The 17,994-nt window shown below is 40.7% G+C and overlaps 1 protein-coding gene across 15 annotated transcripts in view; it reads right to left on the reverse strand.

Moving 5' to 3' along the window:
* Positions 1-17,994, reverse strand: part of SIPA1L1 (signal induced proliferation associated 1 like 1) — a 363,798-nt gene that overhangs the window by 26,450 nt on the left and 319,354 nt on the right. For 10 of the 15 annotated variants that reach the window (XM_087448297.1, XM_087448293.1, XM_087448290.1 and 7 more), the window contains 4 exons: positions 16,829-16,956; positions 14,468-14,554; positions 13,935-14,053; positions 10,431-10,873 (listed from right to left, as the gene is read on the reverse strand). In XM_087448297.1, the coding sequence (XP_087304423.1) occupies positions 10,431-10,873; positions 13,935-14,053; positions 14,468-14,554; positions 16,829-16,956 (777 nt within the window). The remainder of the gene's footprint in view (positions 1-10,430; positions 10,874-13,934; positions 14,054-14,467; positions 14,555-16,828; positions 16,957-17,994) is intronic. The other 5 variants (XM_087448298.1, XM_087448296.1, XM_014784358.2 and 2 more) reach the window with 2 other exon arrangements.

Below are 17,994 nucleotides of genomic sequence, written 5' to 3' on the forward strand. Positions count from 1 at the left end.
TAAGTGCTAGAAAGGATGTGAAGCAACTAGAACTCTCAAACACTGCTGGCAGGAGTGTTGCTTGTCACAACCACTTTGGCAAACTGTTTATCGTCTCTGCTAAGTTCAATGTATGGATATCCTATGATGTAGCAATCCTATTCCTAGGAAATGCTCAAAACAAATGCGTACATATGATACCAAAGGACACGTACAAGAATCTGTAATATCCCTAAACTGGAAACACGCCCAATGTTCATCAACAGCAGAATGCAGAAATGAGTCGTGGTATGTTCTCACAACATAAATATAATACTGCAACGAAAATAAACTAATGCTACCTGCAACACACAGATGAATCTCATGAACATAATGTTGACTTAAAGACACCGGACACAGAATAATACATATGGTATGATGCCATTTATATAAAGCCCAAAAATAGGCAAAATGAGTCTATGATTTTAGGATTCAGGATTATGTTTACCTTGGGAGGAGGTGGGAGTGACTGGGGAAGGCACGTGGCAGGGAGGGCATCTGGACGCTGGTAATGTTCCACCTCTTGATCTGGGTATGATTACAGGGGTATGTTCACTTTGTGAAAATTCCTCCCGATGTACACTCATGACCTGTGCCTTTTTCTGTATGCATGATATACTTTAATGCAAACACACCCACAAAAATAAAGGGAAAGTGGATGACCTAAAAGAAGAAGGCCTTATCAGTCCACGAGGCTCTGTAAAAGATTGGAGAGAGTGGGGCGAGGTGTGTGGAAGGAATAGGACACAGAAAGGGGACCTGGAGGGTTTCCCACACTAATTGGGCCTTATTACTTCAGACAGAATATAATCGTCTCCTTTATTTTTGTAACTAAGGAGGAACTGGGCTCAAACTTTACAAAAAATATAATAATAAAATTAACAATAAATAATTTAATAATAATAAAAATAAAATCCAATCCCTCTAACAAACTTTTTCCCAAAGATTTTTCTAGCTAGAGAGGAGGGGAAGGAAAAAAACCCCTCATAAAACCACAAAGGGCAACATAAATTTAAAAGCAATGTAATCTCATTTAGTTTTTACCTCTTGATAACAAATATCCCTTTTGTTCGCTTTTAAAATTAAGAAAAGAGAATGTAAAACTCTTCCACAAGTACAGTACATTAAATCAATAAGAACAAAATAAGAGTAGGTCTCTGTTATAGAAAAGAGACTAACAGAGGAAAGGTGAACCAAAAGAAAAAAGGAAGCAGACAAGCTCAGAGACAGAGAGCAACACCAGAGCCCCAGTTAACAGTGACGTACGTTAACACAGGGAGCATCCACCGAGAGAGGCTTCTGAGGCAGCAAGCAGGCAGCCGTCGGGACTTGAAAACATTATGACAGGCTCGTGGCTTTTTGTTACTCAGCGATAAGATCTAATCTTTGGTTTGCAGATTTTTTCACCTGACTATACCTACCTCATACACATTTATAACACAGACATGGAGATGTTTTCTGCCTCAACTGTGGTTAGCACCTGAAGCAGACTCCAATAAAGTACAAAACAATGAATCAGGGTCTCATGTACACATCTCCCCTCTTGGATAATCATGTACTTGCTTTATCTGCCTTGAATGGTATCCACAAGTGAGTGCAAGTGTGTTTGAAGGACTACACTTCGCCAGTTCTCACACTTCAGTGTGTTAAAATACAGATTGCCGGGCCCCACCCCAGAGATTATGAATCAGTAGGTTGGGGGGGCCAAGAGAATTTGCACTTCTAATGCAGTCCCAGCTGAGGCTGTGGTCCCTGACTCATACTTTGCAAACCACTGTACCAGAGGTACATCTGAATTGCCCATATTTTATATATTTCTCAGCAACAAGTATTTTGATATGACAACATCGGTATTCAAAACTCTGGGGCTTTCAAAGTCTAAATGCTTGGTCAAAAGAGAAATAATTAGCCATGAGAATAGCAAGTAAATTGCATAGTCCATTAATTTACAAATCCATGTTTTACAAAATAGCTATGCTGGTTTGAGCCATAATGTATGTACTTACTGCATAAAAGCGAAAGTTATAGAAAAGGCTTAGAAATGTCAAAGAGGAGAGCAATACATACAGCATATACAGTTTTTGGAGCTCTTTCCTTCCTATATGAATTTAATTACTATCATTATTTACCCAAGAGGCATTCAATAAGTTTTTGTACTAGATTATAGACTCTTGAAGGGAAGGACTTATCTTTGTATATCTAACAATGCCAGAATACAGCAGACTCCCAGTAAATATTTGCTGAACAAAGGGTTTCTCTTGAGCATGTATGTAGCATGCACACTATATATTCAACTTCCTTATCTTGTTTACAGTCTCTCTCCCCGCTTAAATGTTAGCTCCATGAGGGCTAAACATCTGTCTGTTTTGCTCACTACTGTATTCTCCATGCCTAGAACAGTCCCTGGCCATTGTAGGCACTCCATATTTGATGACAGAAGCTGTCAAATAAGTGATACATTAGTCATCCATTTTAAATGTAAGGAAGAGTTACGCATGAAGATAGTGTATTTTACTCATACTGTATTTAAAACTGGATGTTACTTTATTTTTATTGCAAGAAATTAAATCTACAGATTATGCTGCTGTTTACAAGTGTATTCTTAAAAGGATAATTGCTTAATAAGACCATAGACCCTGATTATTGGTTTTATCTGTGAACATGATGGCTGACACTAGCTTCCAGGTGTGAAATGCCAGCACACTTTTGTTCACTAACGGTTATAATCAAGACAGCCCTACTTAACAACTGATTAGATTTGGGAACAAAGGTGAAAGCAAAAACAAATGAATAACTCATTGCTAGGTCTTCCTTCTTTAACGTACACAACTCCCAGCATGAAGTGATGTGAGCCCTTTAGTACACTTGGCTTCTAATGCAGTAAGCACACGAGGGTCACTTGGGAGCTCTTAAAACACATTCTTGGGCCCTAATCCCAGGATTTTAATTTAATGGAGCGGGAGTGGTGCCTGGGTTGCATATTTTGGTAATAATCCAAGTGTACACACCAACTGAGAACTACTGCTCAAATCCAGTTCAATTATTCATATTGTTATCACTTCTTCAAAATCCAACTTCATAATGTCAAAATCAAGAAGGTGAAGTCATTGGAGCAGTGTTTCTCCAGCCATGGACTGTGGCCATCCGCAGGTGTTGATGTAAATAAAGATTCCTTGGACACCTCGGATCTTCTAGAGCCCCAGAAATCTGTATTTTAACAAACTCCCAGAGGACTCTCATATTCCCTAGAGTTTAAGAACTATTGCATTAGCCCCTCAACTCCTCCCACAATAAATGGGTTGTCTCCTTCCTTCTTTGTGGCCTCATCCCTGGGCCCAGCTGTTGGGGGGAGGGGGGAAGAGGAGTGGCTTGTTAAAGCTGACCAACCCTGCTGGTCTCGAACCACCTGGAGGGAAGTGCACCCACCCACTTCCCCCTGAGAATCTCTGAAGTGGCTTTAATTACAAAACAACTAAAATGAAGTTGTTAGCTTCATATTTTTAAAGGGGAACTGTGTGGCTGCGGTGTTTCATCATCCTGGAGATTTCATGTTAATTCAATATGCTGCAATTCAGTTTTACCCATGGCAAATTAGATGTCTCCACAGGAATTGCATAAGAAGGTAATGAACCAATAATATGGAACAAAAAGAGAACAGCAATAGATGTGTTAGAAAGTGACAACTCCAATATCTGCTACTTTTCTCATTGTATAAACAGTGAGTTAACATGTGAGAATGGCCTAACTGGAACCACTAAGAATCGAGTCAGGGTGTTCCTGTATTCCATGTGAAGAGACCACTAGCTTTATTTTCTATATAAACTATAGGGCATTTCCCCTTCCCTAAAAATGGACCAAGCTTTGATTCATTTGGTCATTCCCTGACGTGAATTTTGAAAAGGAAGAGAGGGTACACACACACACGTGTGAAACCTAAAAGAAAAAGAGGAGAGGTGCTAACGGGGTAACTGAGCATCTGGGACAGTCTGGATCTGTCCAAACGTCTCGTCTTAACCTGATGCTCAAATGAAACCATGAACCAAATGTGCCGCAACCTGGTTATTTTACATTCCCAGCTGTGGTCACTCTTTATAGAAGAGGATGCTATATGACCAGTCTGCAAAAAGGGCGCTAGTACAGTGGGTGCCACTTCACAGAGGAGGAGCTGCATCTGTTAGCCGACCCTGCAAAGGGATGAACCACACAGGATGGGGCAGCCTGGGTGTTATGAGTCAAAGCCCTAAGTGCTAAAGCCACGAGGGCCTGGGACATGGTTCTGCATTTCTGCACCATCACAGAGACCACCACCTCCTGTGGAAAACATCTGCCAGCCACTCTGTGCTGCTGAAAGCTGCCAGAGGAAACACTTGGAGTTGTCTACTATTCAGGCATGACAGGGAGGGACAGATTTTAGACAGGCTGGGCCTGCTAAGGATGATCTTTTCAGGAGGGGGAGAGCAGTAATTAGTCACCTGCCAAATGGCTGTGGCAAAATCTGCACCCAGGCGAATGCTGGCCTAACACCAAGGGGAGGGGAGCTGACCGGGTTTCCTGTGATTACTTGTACAAATAAAAAATAGGCCTCCGGGTGACAGATAATGTGGAGCATAATGATTAGGGAGGACTCCTCCCACTGTGTTCAGCACTAGCCAATTCTGTTCAATACTGGGCTCTACAATTTAGGAGGGCTTCAGGAGACACTAATTCTAAAGGATTAGGGGGAAAAAAAACAAGTGAAACAGGAACGATTAAGCTGGCAAAGGGGATATCCAAGTGATTGCAGTAAAGAAAACTGTTCATCTATGAGAAGGAGATATTTAATAAGTACAAGGGCACACTAACACATAAAGCATAGGGAAATGAGTGGCTGGGCATATGCAGCAGAAGAGGCCTCGTGGGGCACTGTGGACCACAGGCTGAGCAAGTCTGCAATGCTGAGCTAGTTAATAGGGAGCTAATAAGATAACTACGAATATTATCATTTTATTAGGCATAGATGAGAAGAGTGTCATGTTGAGGTTTGGCTTTTAAAGATTTTACTTATTTATTTATTTTCCCCCCAAAGCCCCAGTAGATAGTTGTATGTCATAGTTGCTCATCCTTCTAGTTGCTGTATGTGGGACGCGGCCTCAGCATGGCCGGAGACGCCGTGTGTCAGTGCGCGCCCGGGATCCGAACCCGGGCCGCCAGCAGCGGAGCGTGCGCACTTAACCACTAAGCCACGGGGCCGGCCCGAGGTTTGACATTTAAAAAGGATAAAGAAAACCAAGCAGGAAAGCAGAAATATGATTACAGAGTGAAACACGTCAAGGACAATTACAGGAGTTGTGGGAGGTATGTGTTTGCTGAAGGAAAAGCAGCTGGATAACTGCATCAAGGTAGGTGACGGAGAGCTTGAAAGAGGAAATGACAGAAAACGCTTTGTCTTAAAAGGACATTTACAGTTTGTCATACATTTGATAACCTTTTTTATTCTCAACAAACATAAAAACAACAATGAGGAAGTGGATCAAGTATCGTCAGATTACAGATCAGGGACAAGCTCAGTAAATGGCCCGACTGGGCAGAGGCCACACGGCTGGTCGATGGCGGAACTGTGGCTCAGACCTGGATCTCAGGACCCGAATCTATTTCCCTACATTTCTCTCTCAACTTGCCTGGAGGTGGAGGGCTGTTATAAAATTTCTTGCTTTTTTTCAAAATTGTTTTCAATGGCCTCTTGCTGGTGTCTACAAATTTCATCATCTTAGTCTTTAAAAATCTTCTTCATGTTTAGAAAAGACTCAGCTCAGAAAAAGCATTTATTCTCTCTTAATTGTATATTTCAGCTACAGCTAGAGGGATTTCAGATAGGTAGATATGGGACAAAATTTTGAAGAGGGAGAGGACTTAACTACTTAGAAAGGTTGTAGAATCGTTGAAATTATTCCCCCCGCCCCTTTTTTTCTTACGCAATTGGATAAATTCTTATCCTGGTAGGATGGTTTAACTATGACAAGGAATGGACTCTCTGTCCTTTCAGAACTCATTTTGGTCTTGTGATTTAACGGCATTTGGAGAATTTGGGCTTTCCAAAGCGACTGGATGAATGCATTAGTTGCTTCACAGAACAAAGTAATGATAAACTTTTTGTTGGTGAGCTCTGCATTGAGCAATCTGACATCTGTGGTTTGACAGAGGTCTCATTTTCTCAACGTTCACTTGAAATTTCAACCACAGTGCTTCTGTTTTTTGGTCATTGAAGTTAGCTAAACATCACTAAAGTTCTGGATAAAATAATCAGCTGCTCTCATAAGCTGGAAGAAATAGGGCAAGATAGCTTAGGCCAGATGACCTGGAGTCCTGCTGTATAAAAGCAAAACAAAATAGAATCCTGAATGCTCACGGTCAGCAGGACCACAAAGCAAAAATTACCAATGAAAACAATCCGTAAACATACGGCAGGTAGAGCCAACCACATAATGTTGAAGACAAGTCCTGGGTTTGTCATTTTAGACGCCGCACTTTCAAATTCTGAATTAGCCCATAAAACTTAGAAAAAAGACACTCTCACCTTAAGAAAAAAATGTAGAAGAGAGGCAATTAATTGTTAGTAATTAAAAAAAAAATCCAGGCAGAAGAGATTTCAGAGGGAAATGTTACAGATAAAGACAACAGAATAATTTCTAAACAAACAAGGCAGGCATATTTTTCACATACACTGGATGCCAAAGAGGGCAGAGAACAAAACTGAAACACGCCAGCTCTAACACACACAGAGGCACACGTACATAGATAGTCCAGTATGCTATGGTAGCCTGAGGCATGCCTTAATGTCCAGGGTAAACTAAATATAAGAAGCCCTTCTTTACCTCTACTCTCAAGAAACACACAGCTTTTCTGGCATGAATAGTTAACTTATTAGGTCAACCAGAAAAAGCACATTCATGAAACTGAACTGTACGGACAACGGCGGGCAGGCATTTTCCCCGGCCTTAAATCATCCCCTCTAAGAATGTCAGACACCGACCAACTTACATCCAGATATTGATAGATATTTGCATATAAGCTGTTATAAAGCCCTTCCCTGTCATATTTTGCAGATTTAAACATTTTTACTGTACAAGGACTTCATGTTTTATACACACACCTACACAGAAAAGCACGACAGCTCTTGCAAATATTGATACTTCCATACAATAAGCTTTGAAATGTAGTAGTGTTTTCTAGAGGAGGCAGGAGTTGAAGATTTATGCTATTTTCATTGGTTTATTATTAGGAGCCATAGGTCATCAGGCAAAAATTGGCAACATTAGGAAGAAGCTATTCCTATTTGTTCATCAAAATGTATTGAGCACGTGCCTATTATGTTGGTGTATTGAGCACCTATCTGTTATACTCATGGTGGCACACTCTATGCAAAGTTGCTTAGGATGAACCATTGGGTGAGACATCCTCTTGCACTGGATGGCAGTAAAAATGTATATGTGACCATATAAGTGGGTACCAATTGGCTACAGGGCTGTGGGGGCCCATGGGAAGCAAGAGTTCAAAGAAGCACAATGGCCAGCTAATAAGGGTGGGTGCAGAAGTCTGGACACTCAAACAGGTGAGGTCAGGATTTACAGAAGAGATGTGTATGGGCAAGTAGGAGATGGGGTTTTTAGCTTTATGACGTGTGCTCTTAAGTCTGGTTCTGCAGTACCACTGGTTAGAGGCCTGGAGCTCTGTACGCTAAGTAAGGAGCTTGTTGGCCACCACACCAACTGGCACTGCCTACTGCCAAAGACAGGATTCTAAGAAAACATGAACCCAGCTGGTAAGACTGTATTAACTGGAACTATCTTCATCTCTCCTGGGCTTGCCACAAATCATTTTTTGAGTGGTTTAAGACCTGAAAGTGAAACAGCCATTACAAAAACATAAAAAATGAAAATCTCTGCCTAAATTTCCAAACTTCACAGAAAATACATGTATATTCTAGGGAGCAACATTTTAAAGCAATTAATAGACTTTTTAATTGTAGAGAGTTATCAGTGTATATGGCTTCTCTTAATGACATTTGAATATAACAACCCCTTGTAATTACCACCTTACATTAATGCTGTTCTCATGGGGTGCTGCAAAAACCTGCACGATCACCTACAGGGAGACTGGAGGACAGAGTGGGTAGGAACACAGCCCAGCCAGAAATACACAGCGGAACTTAATCACTGTAATTTAGATTCTGTCACCAAGTCCCAGGTACAAGCTCTTTTATGCACTGTCAAGAGATCTCCACATTAATTGCTGTTCCTGTCTTCTGAGGACACAAACACTCTAATTTGCAGTGATTTTAGTTTCTCCAGCAATGTGCATTTGGTGGCTAAGTCCCCCTTTCCTCCAGAAAAGGAAGTCTGCGAAAGCTCTGATTATCCAGCTCACTCTGCCAAGATCAACTGACTGAAGTCACAAAGCATCCCGGTTTACCAGAGTCTAGAAATGGATGTGACTCAGGCGATCAGTGGGTGGGCAGCCCTGCCCTCCTTCCTGAAAGGCCACATTCTTCTCTTCTCTAGTAAGTTTGACTTTCAGCAGAAGAGTTATCTCTAAGTGATGATTTAAATGATTTCTGCGTGGTCAGTTTGAAGCAGAAAATGTGGATAATCCTTCAAGGCCTTCGGGCAGCCTCAGTCAGCACATTCAGATAATGCCAGGTGCCTACTTCTCAGGGGGGACTTTGTAGAGCCCCTGGGATTTGTCAGATTTGTTAGATGGCACGGCTGACATTTTGAGCTTTGCCTTCAGAGGCCCAGCCCTTTCAACCTTAGTCCATGGTGAAACTATTTTAGACAAGACCTCTATAACTGACTTTCTCTTGCCATCAAATTAGATCAGAGAGAGATCCCCAGAGGGAACATCATTCTTAAAAAGACATCCTCCTTTCAAAATGAAGAAGTGAACACCAAAGAGGTAGGAGTCAGGCTAAACGTAGAGACCACAGGGAAACTATTTTGGAAAAATGTTCTAAGTCAATGCACAGGCTGGAGTTGATGAGATGGTGGAGCATGCCCCAAACAGCAAGTAAATGTCATAATTCTGTGCCATGTGATTCTGCGACCATATTACATTATTATGGTATTTGATGCTCGCTTTCTGTTCTACTTTTCCTAACACTTCCTTAACCCACTTGAATCAAACATTCTATTTTCTGAATTGTGGAAAGGCAACTGGGTGCCTGGACTCAAGAATACCAGGACTACTTTCCCAATTGCCTTTTTGTTTAGGGGCTGAGTACTTTCCAGACCTGTGACAATCACAATTTAGTACTGCAGGGTGGGAGTGGTAAACAGAAACAAAACTTGTGAAATGCATCATACCCAACCGCCAACTTGGAATTTTAAAAGACAGGAAGCTCAACAATCTTATCAGTAGCAACATAGAAACAATGAGAGAACTGAATGTCTAACTGATCAAGTTAAACCATCCAAATTAAGAAGAGGATGTTCTCTCTCATTAAGATTATCTGGGGTTTACTAACAGAGTATGTGCCTGGGTTCTCATTTGAAAAGTGAAACTAAATTCAGCTTCTCTGCTATTTTTCTTTAGGACATAATAATAACAGAGGCCCAGACGACAGTAAGGTCAGATGCTGTCACACCAGCTGAACAGCAATGGACAATAATAATAGGTAAAAGGAGAAACCACCAGAGATATCAACAGGCCCAAAAAGATAGTGATGGAATGTTTCCCCTAAAAGGAAGAATCTTGTCATATTTTGGATTTTAGGCTCAAATCCAAAAGAGGAAATAAAAAATAGTATTTATTTTGCCTATCAGAGGGATCTCCAAGGATACAGAGGAATGTGCACTCTTCTATTCTGAAAGGTAGATGGGATGTGTCTAATTTTAGCCACACTTTTCTATTGGATAACCCCACCCTCAACACATCACCGTCAGGAGCCAGTTAACAATCACATACGGACATTGGGTAAGTGAAGCTTTCTGATAGAGAGGCAGTGTAAAGAAGCGTCTAGCATCATGAACAATGCCATGTGAGTCTTAGAAAAGACCCTTCTCTTTTAAAAAGATGGCCAAGATTTCCTTTTATATTTTCAAGAGACTGTCCCATTCTATATTCTCTATCACTACCTGAAAGCCAAAATTATAAAATTCTTCTCTAATTCTGGTATGAATTAGGAAAATTTTCATAAACTCAAAACTTTACAAAGAATAAATCTGAAAACTTTTCTCATAGTTTAAAATAATGCATTAGGATTGTAGGAATAAAGTATTTTGGTGGCAAACAAAAGGCTCTAAATACATATAAATAACTGTCACTGCATGAAAGACCCCCTTTCTTTATACACCACTGAGGAAATTAAAGTGGGATGAGGCCGGAAGTCACCGTGGGACGGGGCTGGGAATGGAGTGGCAGAAGGAAAGGGCAGTTACCTCGAGTGGGAAGCAGCGTCATTTATGCTGAAAGTGCTGTTCTCCCTGGTCAGAGGGTTTGAGCCGGCCTGGCTCTTGCTGTGGACATCCAGGCTCAGGGAGGACTCTGCTTTCCGGTCCATGCCATGGCTGTCTGTCTCTAAAGTCCGATCTGCCATGGAGATCACTTCACTGGAACTGTGCCACAGGGGTGCCACTTTCTCCTTGCCTGGCCCCGAGCGAGGTGACGACGTGGCAGCCCCCAGGGAGGCCGTGCTGCCGTGGCTGGGGCCATAGGAGGTGGTGTCGATGCCACTGTCGGCGGAGGTACCTTGCAGATAGTTGTAGCTGTTGAGCTCGGATTCTGTGCGGTCCCCGTCATACCACTTCTCGTCACTGTGGGCGCTCGAGGCGTTGCTGGAGAGTGTATTGCTGCTGGAGTGGCTTGAGTAGTGGCTATCAGACTGCAAGGGAAGCAAGACTGACTTAAGTGCAGGTTTTGCTTCTTGAACACCAGGGAAAAAAATAACAGGGGAACGACCCTGTGAAATGTGTCTAGTTATGGGGTTTTCAAGGCACAAAAATTCCTATGATGACAAACCAAATAAGACAGGAGGGACCCAGAAAAATCTGTTCAGATGTGTCCATAGCAGAGAATGCTGGAAACGTTTTTTTTAAGCATCCATTTTTCATTATTTGATTTATGCTAAAGTGTCAACAGTCTTGAGATCATTTTCATCAGAGAAAAAACCTAAACTGTTTAGTATCTTAATCTTCAAATAGAAAGGAAATGACACTTCCAAAGGGCTTATAATTAGAAAAGCCGTATTACTGACTAAATAGGAGGCTGAATGTAAGACTTATTCCTAAACAGATCTCCTTTCCCTTCCCCAATTAGCATCTATTTAGGAGGCAGCTTTCTAAGGAGTGCTTAGAGGTAAAATTTATCAGATGTGCCAAGACAATTCAATGGGGGAAAAATAGTCTTTTCAACAAATGGTGCTGGGACAGCTGGATATCCACACGCAAAAAAGAACGAAGTTGGATCCTTATCACATAGAAAAATAAACTAGAAAAGATCAAAGACCAAAATGTAAGAGCTAAAACTATAAAACTCTTAGAAGAAAACATAAGCATGTATCTTTGTGACCTTGGATTATGCAATGGTTTCTTAGATATGACACCAAAAGCACAAAAAATAAAAGAAAAAAATAGATAAATTGGACTTGATCAAAATTAAAAACTCTTGTACTTCAAATAACCCAATTAAAAAATGGGCAAAGGATTTAGATAGACATTTCTTCAAAGAAGATATACAAATGGCCAACAAGCACATGAAAAGATGCTCAATATCATTAATCACTAGGGAAATGCAAATCAAAACCACAGTGAGGTAACACTCCAGACACACTAGGTTGGCTCTAATCAAAAAGGCAAACAGTAATGATGGTTGGCATTATTGGTAGGAATGTAAAGTGGGTAGCCACTGTGGGAAAACAGTTGTAATTCCACTCTTGGTATACAGAGAAATGAAAACACATTCACACAAAAACTTCTACATGAATTTTATAGTAGCATTTATTCAGAATAGCCAAAAAGTAGAAACCACCCAAATGTCCACCAACTGATGAATGGATAAAAAAATGTGGTATGTCCATACAATGGAATATTATTCAGTCATAAAAAGAAATGAAGTACTGATACATACTACAATACGGATGAAATGTGAAAAAAAACAAGCCAGACACAAAAGGCCACATATTGTATGATTCTCCATTCATATGAAATGCCCAGAATAGATAGACACATCCATAGGGACAGAAAGTGGATTAGTGGTTATTGAGGGCTTGGAGGGGATGAAAAGAGTCAGGGTAACTGCCTAAGGATACAGGTTTCTTTCTGGGATGATGAAAATGTTCTGGAATTAGATCAAGGTGCTGACTGCACAACTCTGTGAATATACTAAAAATCACTTAATTGTACACTTTAAATGGGTGAATATTATGGTATGGAAATTACATCTCAATTAGAAAAATGTGTACAGAACCCTTTCTACACAGTGGCTTAGTTGCTTAGTTTTATAGTTTACCAAAGAAATAAGATTTCAAAAGATATCTGGACAAAATAATATTTTAAATTAGATGGAGGCAGGAAGTCCAGATACTTGGTGGAGAGTAAGAGAGAAAGAATTGTGTGTGTATGTCTGTCTGTCCATCTGTCTCTTGCCTGAGGAAGGAACATGCTCTTCACCAGCTGTGGGTAGGGGACAGGAGGAAAACACTCCAGTTTCACCTCAAAGCGAAACATCTCTTCTCCTTAAAAACAATCAAGCCCAGTTACTTTACTGATGCTACTCAAGTTTTTCTCGGCAACAACTTTTATGTTAATAAAGCCTTCATTTATTTTTAATATTTGTAGGGCAGAACTTCTCTAGCTCTGTACCTGTGCTGTAGAATTTGCCAGCCTCTAGTCATGGGTGGCTACTGAGCACTTGAAACGTGGCTAGTCCAAGATGTGCTGAGGTATAAAGTATATAACAGATTTCTATAGAAATATAGTGTGATCCACATTGTCATTTTAAATATTCTAGTAGCCTGATTTTAAAAAGTAAAAAGAAACAGGTGAAATTAACTTTAAGAATATAGTTTATCTAACCCAACCTATCCAAAATATTATTTTACCATGTAATCAATATAAAAATTATTAATGGAAGAGGGGAACTGACAGATCGACTGGGATAATCTATCATTTACAACATCACGTTTCGTCAGTAAACCTCTCCCCCTGCAGCCTAGCACAGGGGGCTAGCTCATGCATGCGCCTGTATTCTCTCCTGTTTTTTTAACTTCAATATTCATCTCACTAGAGCAAAATCTACATGAGCCCTCTCATTAAAAGTTCTCTGAGCATCTTATAAATTAGTGAGCGTGAAATATAGTACTACCTCAACATATACAATGACGTAACTATAAATACACATTCCAGTGAACACACAGATGAAGGAAATCAACTTCATTTAAAGGGGGAGGAATTGATAACCTCTTATTCCCAATTCTACCCTAAGTGATAAGGAATTGTATATTACTATGGTAAAAGGACAAAACTGTGTATCGCTGTGGAAGATAAAAGCAGCAGTAGGGGGAGTCCTCAGGAAGCTCTCTGTCTGTCCCCTTGATGGATGCTCCAAGCATATCTCATGCTTACAACTGTGTAAACAAATAAAATCCACTTCTAGCACATTTCTATTCCTATCACTTTAGGATTGTTTGTTATTGCATCAGATGGGCTTCTATCCAGATCTGTGTGGGTAGCAGGTGCGTACCCATGAGGAATTTCAATTCATCTCAAAGCAACCTTAGGGCCACTGGCAGCAGGAATTCCAGGGCCATGGCAGCAAATGCCCACCTTGTGCCAGGATGACCTCCTCTTTGACCATGTGGAAGAAAGAGCAGAGCAGACCTGTACCATTTTCACATTGCAAGGAGAGTACATTGCTAGGAATCTATTATTTTACAATTAACTTACATGCCCTTGTTTGTTTGGAGACAAATGAACCACTGGATCCTGCCGCATTAATCTCCCACTGGGGCTCTCTCGGAAAGCTGGCAGTACCTTTGATACTGCTGGGAGATGGCATGTTGGCTCTGGAATACAGCACAGGATGTTATGGTGCGGGCACCAAACAGATATAGGCACATGTTGACAAACGAGGACGGCTTGCCACTGCATCTCTCAGTTCACTGACCAGCAAACTCTGAATTTCAGCAATAAGCTTGTTGAGAGTTTACACAAGAGACAGCATGTCAGAAACTAAGTGGCTGATGGATAAAGCTTGCAGATGGTGACAATGTGTCACGTCATACACATTAGCATAGCCAAGTACCACCAAACCAAAGGCCATGAACAATGCGGCAAAGTTAGGAATCAACTTTTGGTTTGGGGGGGAAAGTCTAGAATATATGGATTAAATTTATGAAATTCATTAATTGCGAAGTGTGGCTAACCTAGCTTGGTCTACATTACCTGGACAGGCATGGATGCAATCACGTGTTACTTACCATGACACTTTGGAAATATTTTACCTGTATATTCATGCTGATCGAGGACAAAAGAATTGAAATCCTGAGGTCCTCTATAACTGTAAGCTAAGCACAACAGAAAAGACACACAGCAACTAGTTTACTTAAAACAATTGCTTCCTTTTGGACTCCAAGCTGGCGTTCAAGATGGGGTTCCAAAGGTGACAGGCAAGCAATTTAGCTTCTTTAACACACCTACAGCTAACAGCAACAATTCTAGACTTTTGCAACACCATTCCTAACACATAAAGGACTGGGTAACATGCTCTTTGATTCTCTCAACCATTTCCAAAAGTAGAGAGGCAGAAACACCAACATCCACTGAGATGAGTGAGCCAATTAAGCAAGCTCAACTCCTTGTCTCCATTGGGGTACCAGTTTATAACACGCTGATGTACAAAGACAAGTGGGTCTGGCTAACAAATAAGAATCTCCTCAACATTTTCAATCAATGACCTGAAAGTCATTAGAGAATTTTGTTCTTACAAATTGAGTGTATAAAGGTCAGCCCTTCATACACTCAATATAGTGTACTCAGTAATGAGAATGTCACAATGATTTTTCTTGATTTCTCCCTAGCATGACTTATACCAATTAAGCCCCTGATTCCTTCCGATGTGTCAACTAGAAAAGACTGGGTTATTCTTCTAAAATGGTAGAATACCAAAAATTATCAGAATTTATTTTATTTTAACATTTTATTTGAAGCCTTAGATTTTAGATGGAGAAAAGCCACCACTTGGTAAAAAAGGCTTCTCTGGCAGGTTCTAGGAGTATCTTATTTAAAAAAAAATGTATACCTTACCAAAAGGATGAACAAATGTGTTAAAAAGATTCACTGATATTAATTTCAGAGTCTTATCTATTAAGAGTGGGATGCCACTGAACTAAAGTGGATGCAACGAAAAAAAGACTCGAGGGAGGTTTTTGTGAAAGAATGAATACGGTCTAGGACGAACCTTATAATTACCCTTTCCAGTCCCAAGATCCCTTTTCATTCCCCATGTGACTTCACATGAGTGGGAAGTGTGACACTGAACACCGCACAAAGGGCTTGCTGGCAGCTTTGTTCAGAGCCTGCACTAGGAGCCAAAAAAAGCTGCTAAAGTCATGCTGAAGAAGGGATCCTTTTCACATGTGTCGTTACCATCTCAACAGTATCAAAACATACGGGATTAAAAACCTTCTGTCAGGAGCAGAACAGCAGATCAGAATATGCTCAGGTTTTTTGTGTTGGGGTGGGTGGGATGAGAGTGGGGAATGACAGATGGCTTCAATAACAAGGCACATCTCACTGAAGTTGCTGGAACAAAGCATATCTTCAGAACCTAAGAATTACAGTTCTCTTCCTCCACTACTGTCTTAGCTGAATGCATCTCCACTCCCTCCCATGTTCACGGTTAGTACATTTACATGGGCACAGTCATTAAAACACAACCAAACAATGCGTTTGCAGAGAAGATAAAAAGATGGGTCTTGTCTTAAAAGTTTCTCTTTTTTAGCCCTGAAATTTGCTTCTTTTTATCCCACATTGACAGTACTACTACTAAAAATAAAATAAAGAGGGAAAAAAAACACCTAACAGTCTAGATTCAAGTCCCTGATGTATCAAATGTGTTGATACTAAATCAACTGTGTGGATGCTACTGTGTTGAAACTTAATCTTGTTTCATGGAAAAATTTTATTGTATCAACTAGTGTTACGGTGTCACAGCAGAACAACTGCTTAGAGAGAGGGAAAGAGAGAAAGGGCTGTGTGCCAGAAATCCAAATGAAGACTTACTAACGCAAGCCTTTCCCACCCAGCTGTTTTATACTGCAAAGACATGTCCTTAGCTGACAGCTTAATAGCAGACTGAGGGGGGAAAAGCATATGAGGAGGAAAGAGATCTAACCAAGCTACAGATGTGACTCAACAACAACTGTATCTCTTTCCCACTTTGTACGTGTTTTTTTGTTTTTTTAAACTCGACATGAAGAATACCAAGGAATCTCTCAGCGTACTCATACTAGGCAAGAACAGACAAACAAACAGACAAGGGGAGAGGGAGGTAATTAGGACACATGTGGTTTGGAAGTCTGGCACTTGAATCTTGGTGCTGAAAATAATTCCTATGTCCTTTCTGTTTTTAAATTTGGGGTCACTTAGAATTCTTTGACTTTTCTCTCAGGTCTTCTTTGTTGCTTTCATTTATACATAATCTAACCGAGACCTCGTTCTCATTCACATTTATTAACCAGGGCTGTATTATACAACAGAATGCTTTGATGACATCAAGAGGTGGCCAAAGTCACCTTGGTGTAAAAGCAACTTGCTTTTTGCAGAAATTAGTTACTTACCCATCTGGTCGGCAATGCTATCTTCACTTCTTTGCCAGTTGGGTGTGGATTTTCCGCTGCCACCACCAATATCTGACTGGGTGTTCTGCCTGTCAATGGAGGCTGGGGATCTGCGGCTTACTCCAAACCTGTGGCGATTTCCCCAGACAAAGGCAAAGACGACATCAGGGATCTCACCCATAAGGGGAAAGCAGTCCTGAGTGTAATGAACTAAACTCTCACGACAGGTACTACTAGTTTTGCTTGCATGTCTGGACTTGTGTACACATCCTTGTGCATGTGTACATGGGTACAGAATGGTGTATGTTACAGTCAATATACATCCCTGTGTTCAGAAAGGTATGTACCCTAGGTATATAAACTGTAACAAGGGCAGGAGCCATTAGGACTGAGCTAACCTAAGATATATAGACTAAGAAACTAAAATCTTCTAGCTGTTGGGAAGCCAACTTCAGGCTGTAAAACTCAAAGACTCATGTGGAAATTTACAAATTTGTGTGTGCTTACTAAGGAACATATGAGTAATCTATACAATAAAACACTAAACAGGGCCTGAATTAACTGATGCATGTGATGGGTGTCTTATTTGCTACACACTGATAATCACATGGGGAGAACCACCAAGGGGTATATTGGAAAGAGCAGGAGATTAGGAGGAGGAAGACTCAGAGCCAAGTCCAGCTCCCCCACCCAAACTCACTCCGGTTCTGTCTCCATTTCTTCATCTGTAAAATGGCAATTCTATTTTATGGATTCAGGGAGAAAAATCTATACAAAAGCATTTGCAAAGTAGAGAAGGCCATAAAATACTTTTAAAAAACTCCCACTATAGCCTCTCCCCAGTTACTTTTGCACAAATAACAATCATTTACAAACTCAATCACATGCCTCACTAAACAAAATTACCTCTGTTATCAAAAAGAAACAAAAACCTTGATTTATGAAAACTTCAGTAAAAGCGCTCATTTAAAAAAAATTTCACTAATTCTGCTCTTTGCCATCTCTTCCCTAAGTAGGGTCCTTGTTTAGTTTAGGACAGTGAATATCCTTGAAATGGCCCTATGATCCTATGCTAACTTTGCACTAAATGAAGACTTTTTAAAAAAGGCACCGTGGGGCCAGCCCCGTGGCATACTGGTTAAGTGCGCGTGCTCCGCTGCTGGTGG

Source organism: Ceratotherium simum, chromosome 24, assembly GCF_057802395.1.
Source record: "Ceratotherium simum simum isolate JZ-2026a chromosome 24, ASM5780239v1, whole genome shotgun sequence".
Lineage (NCBI taxonomy): Eukaryota > Metazoa > Chordata > Mammalia > Perissodactyla > Rhinocerotidae > Ceratotherium > Ceratotherium simum.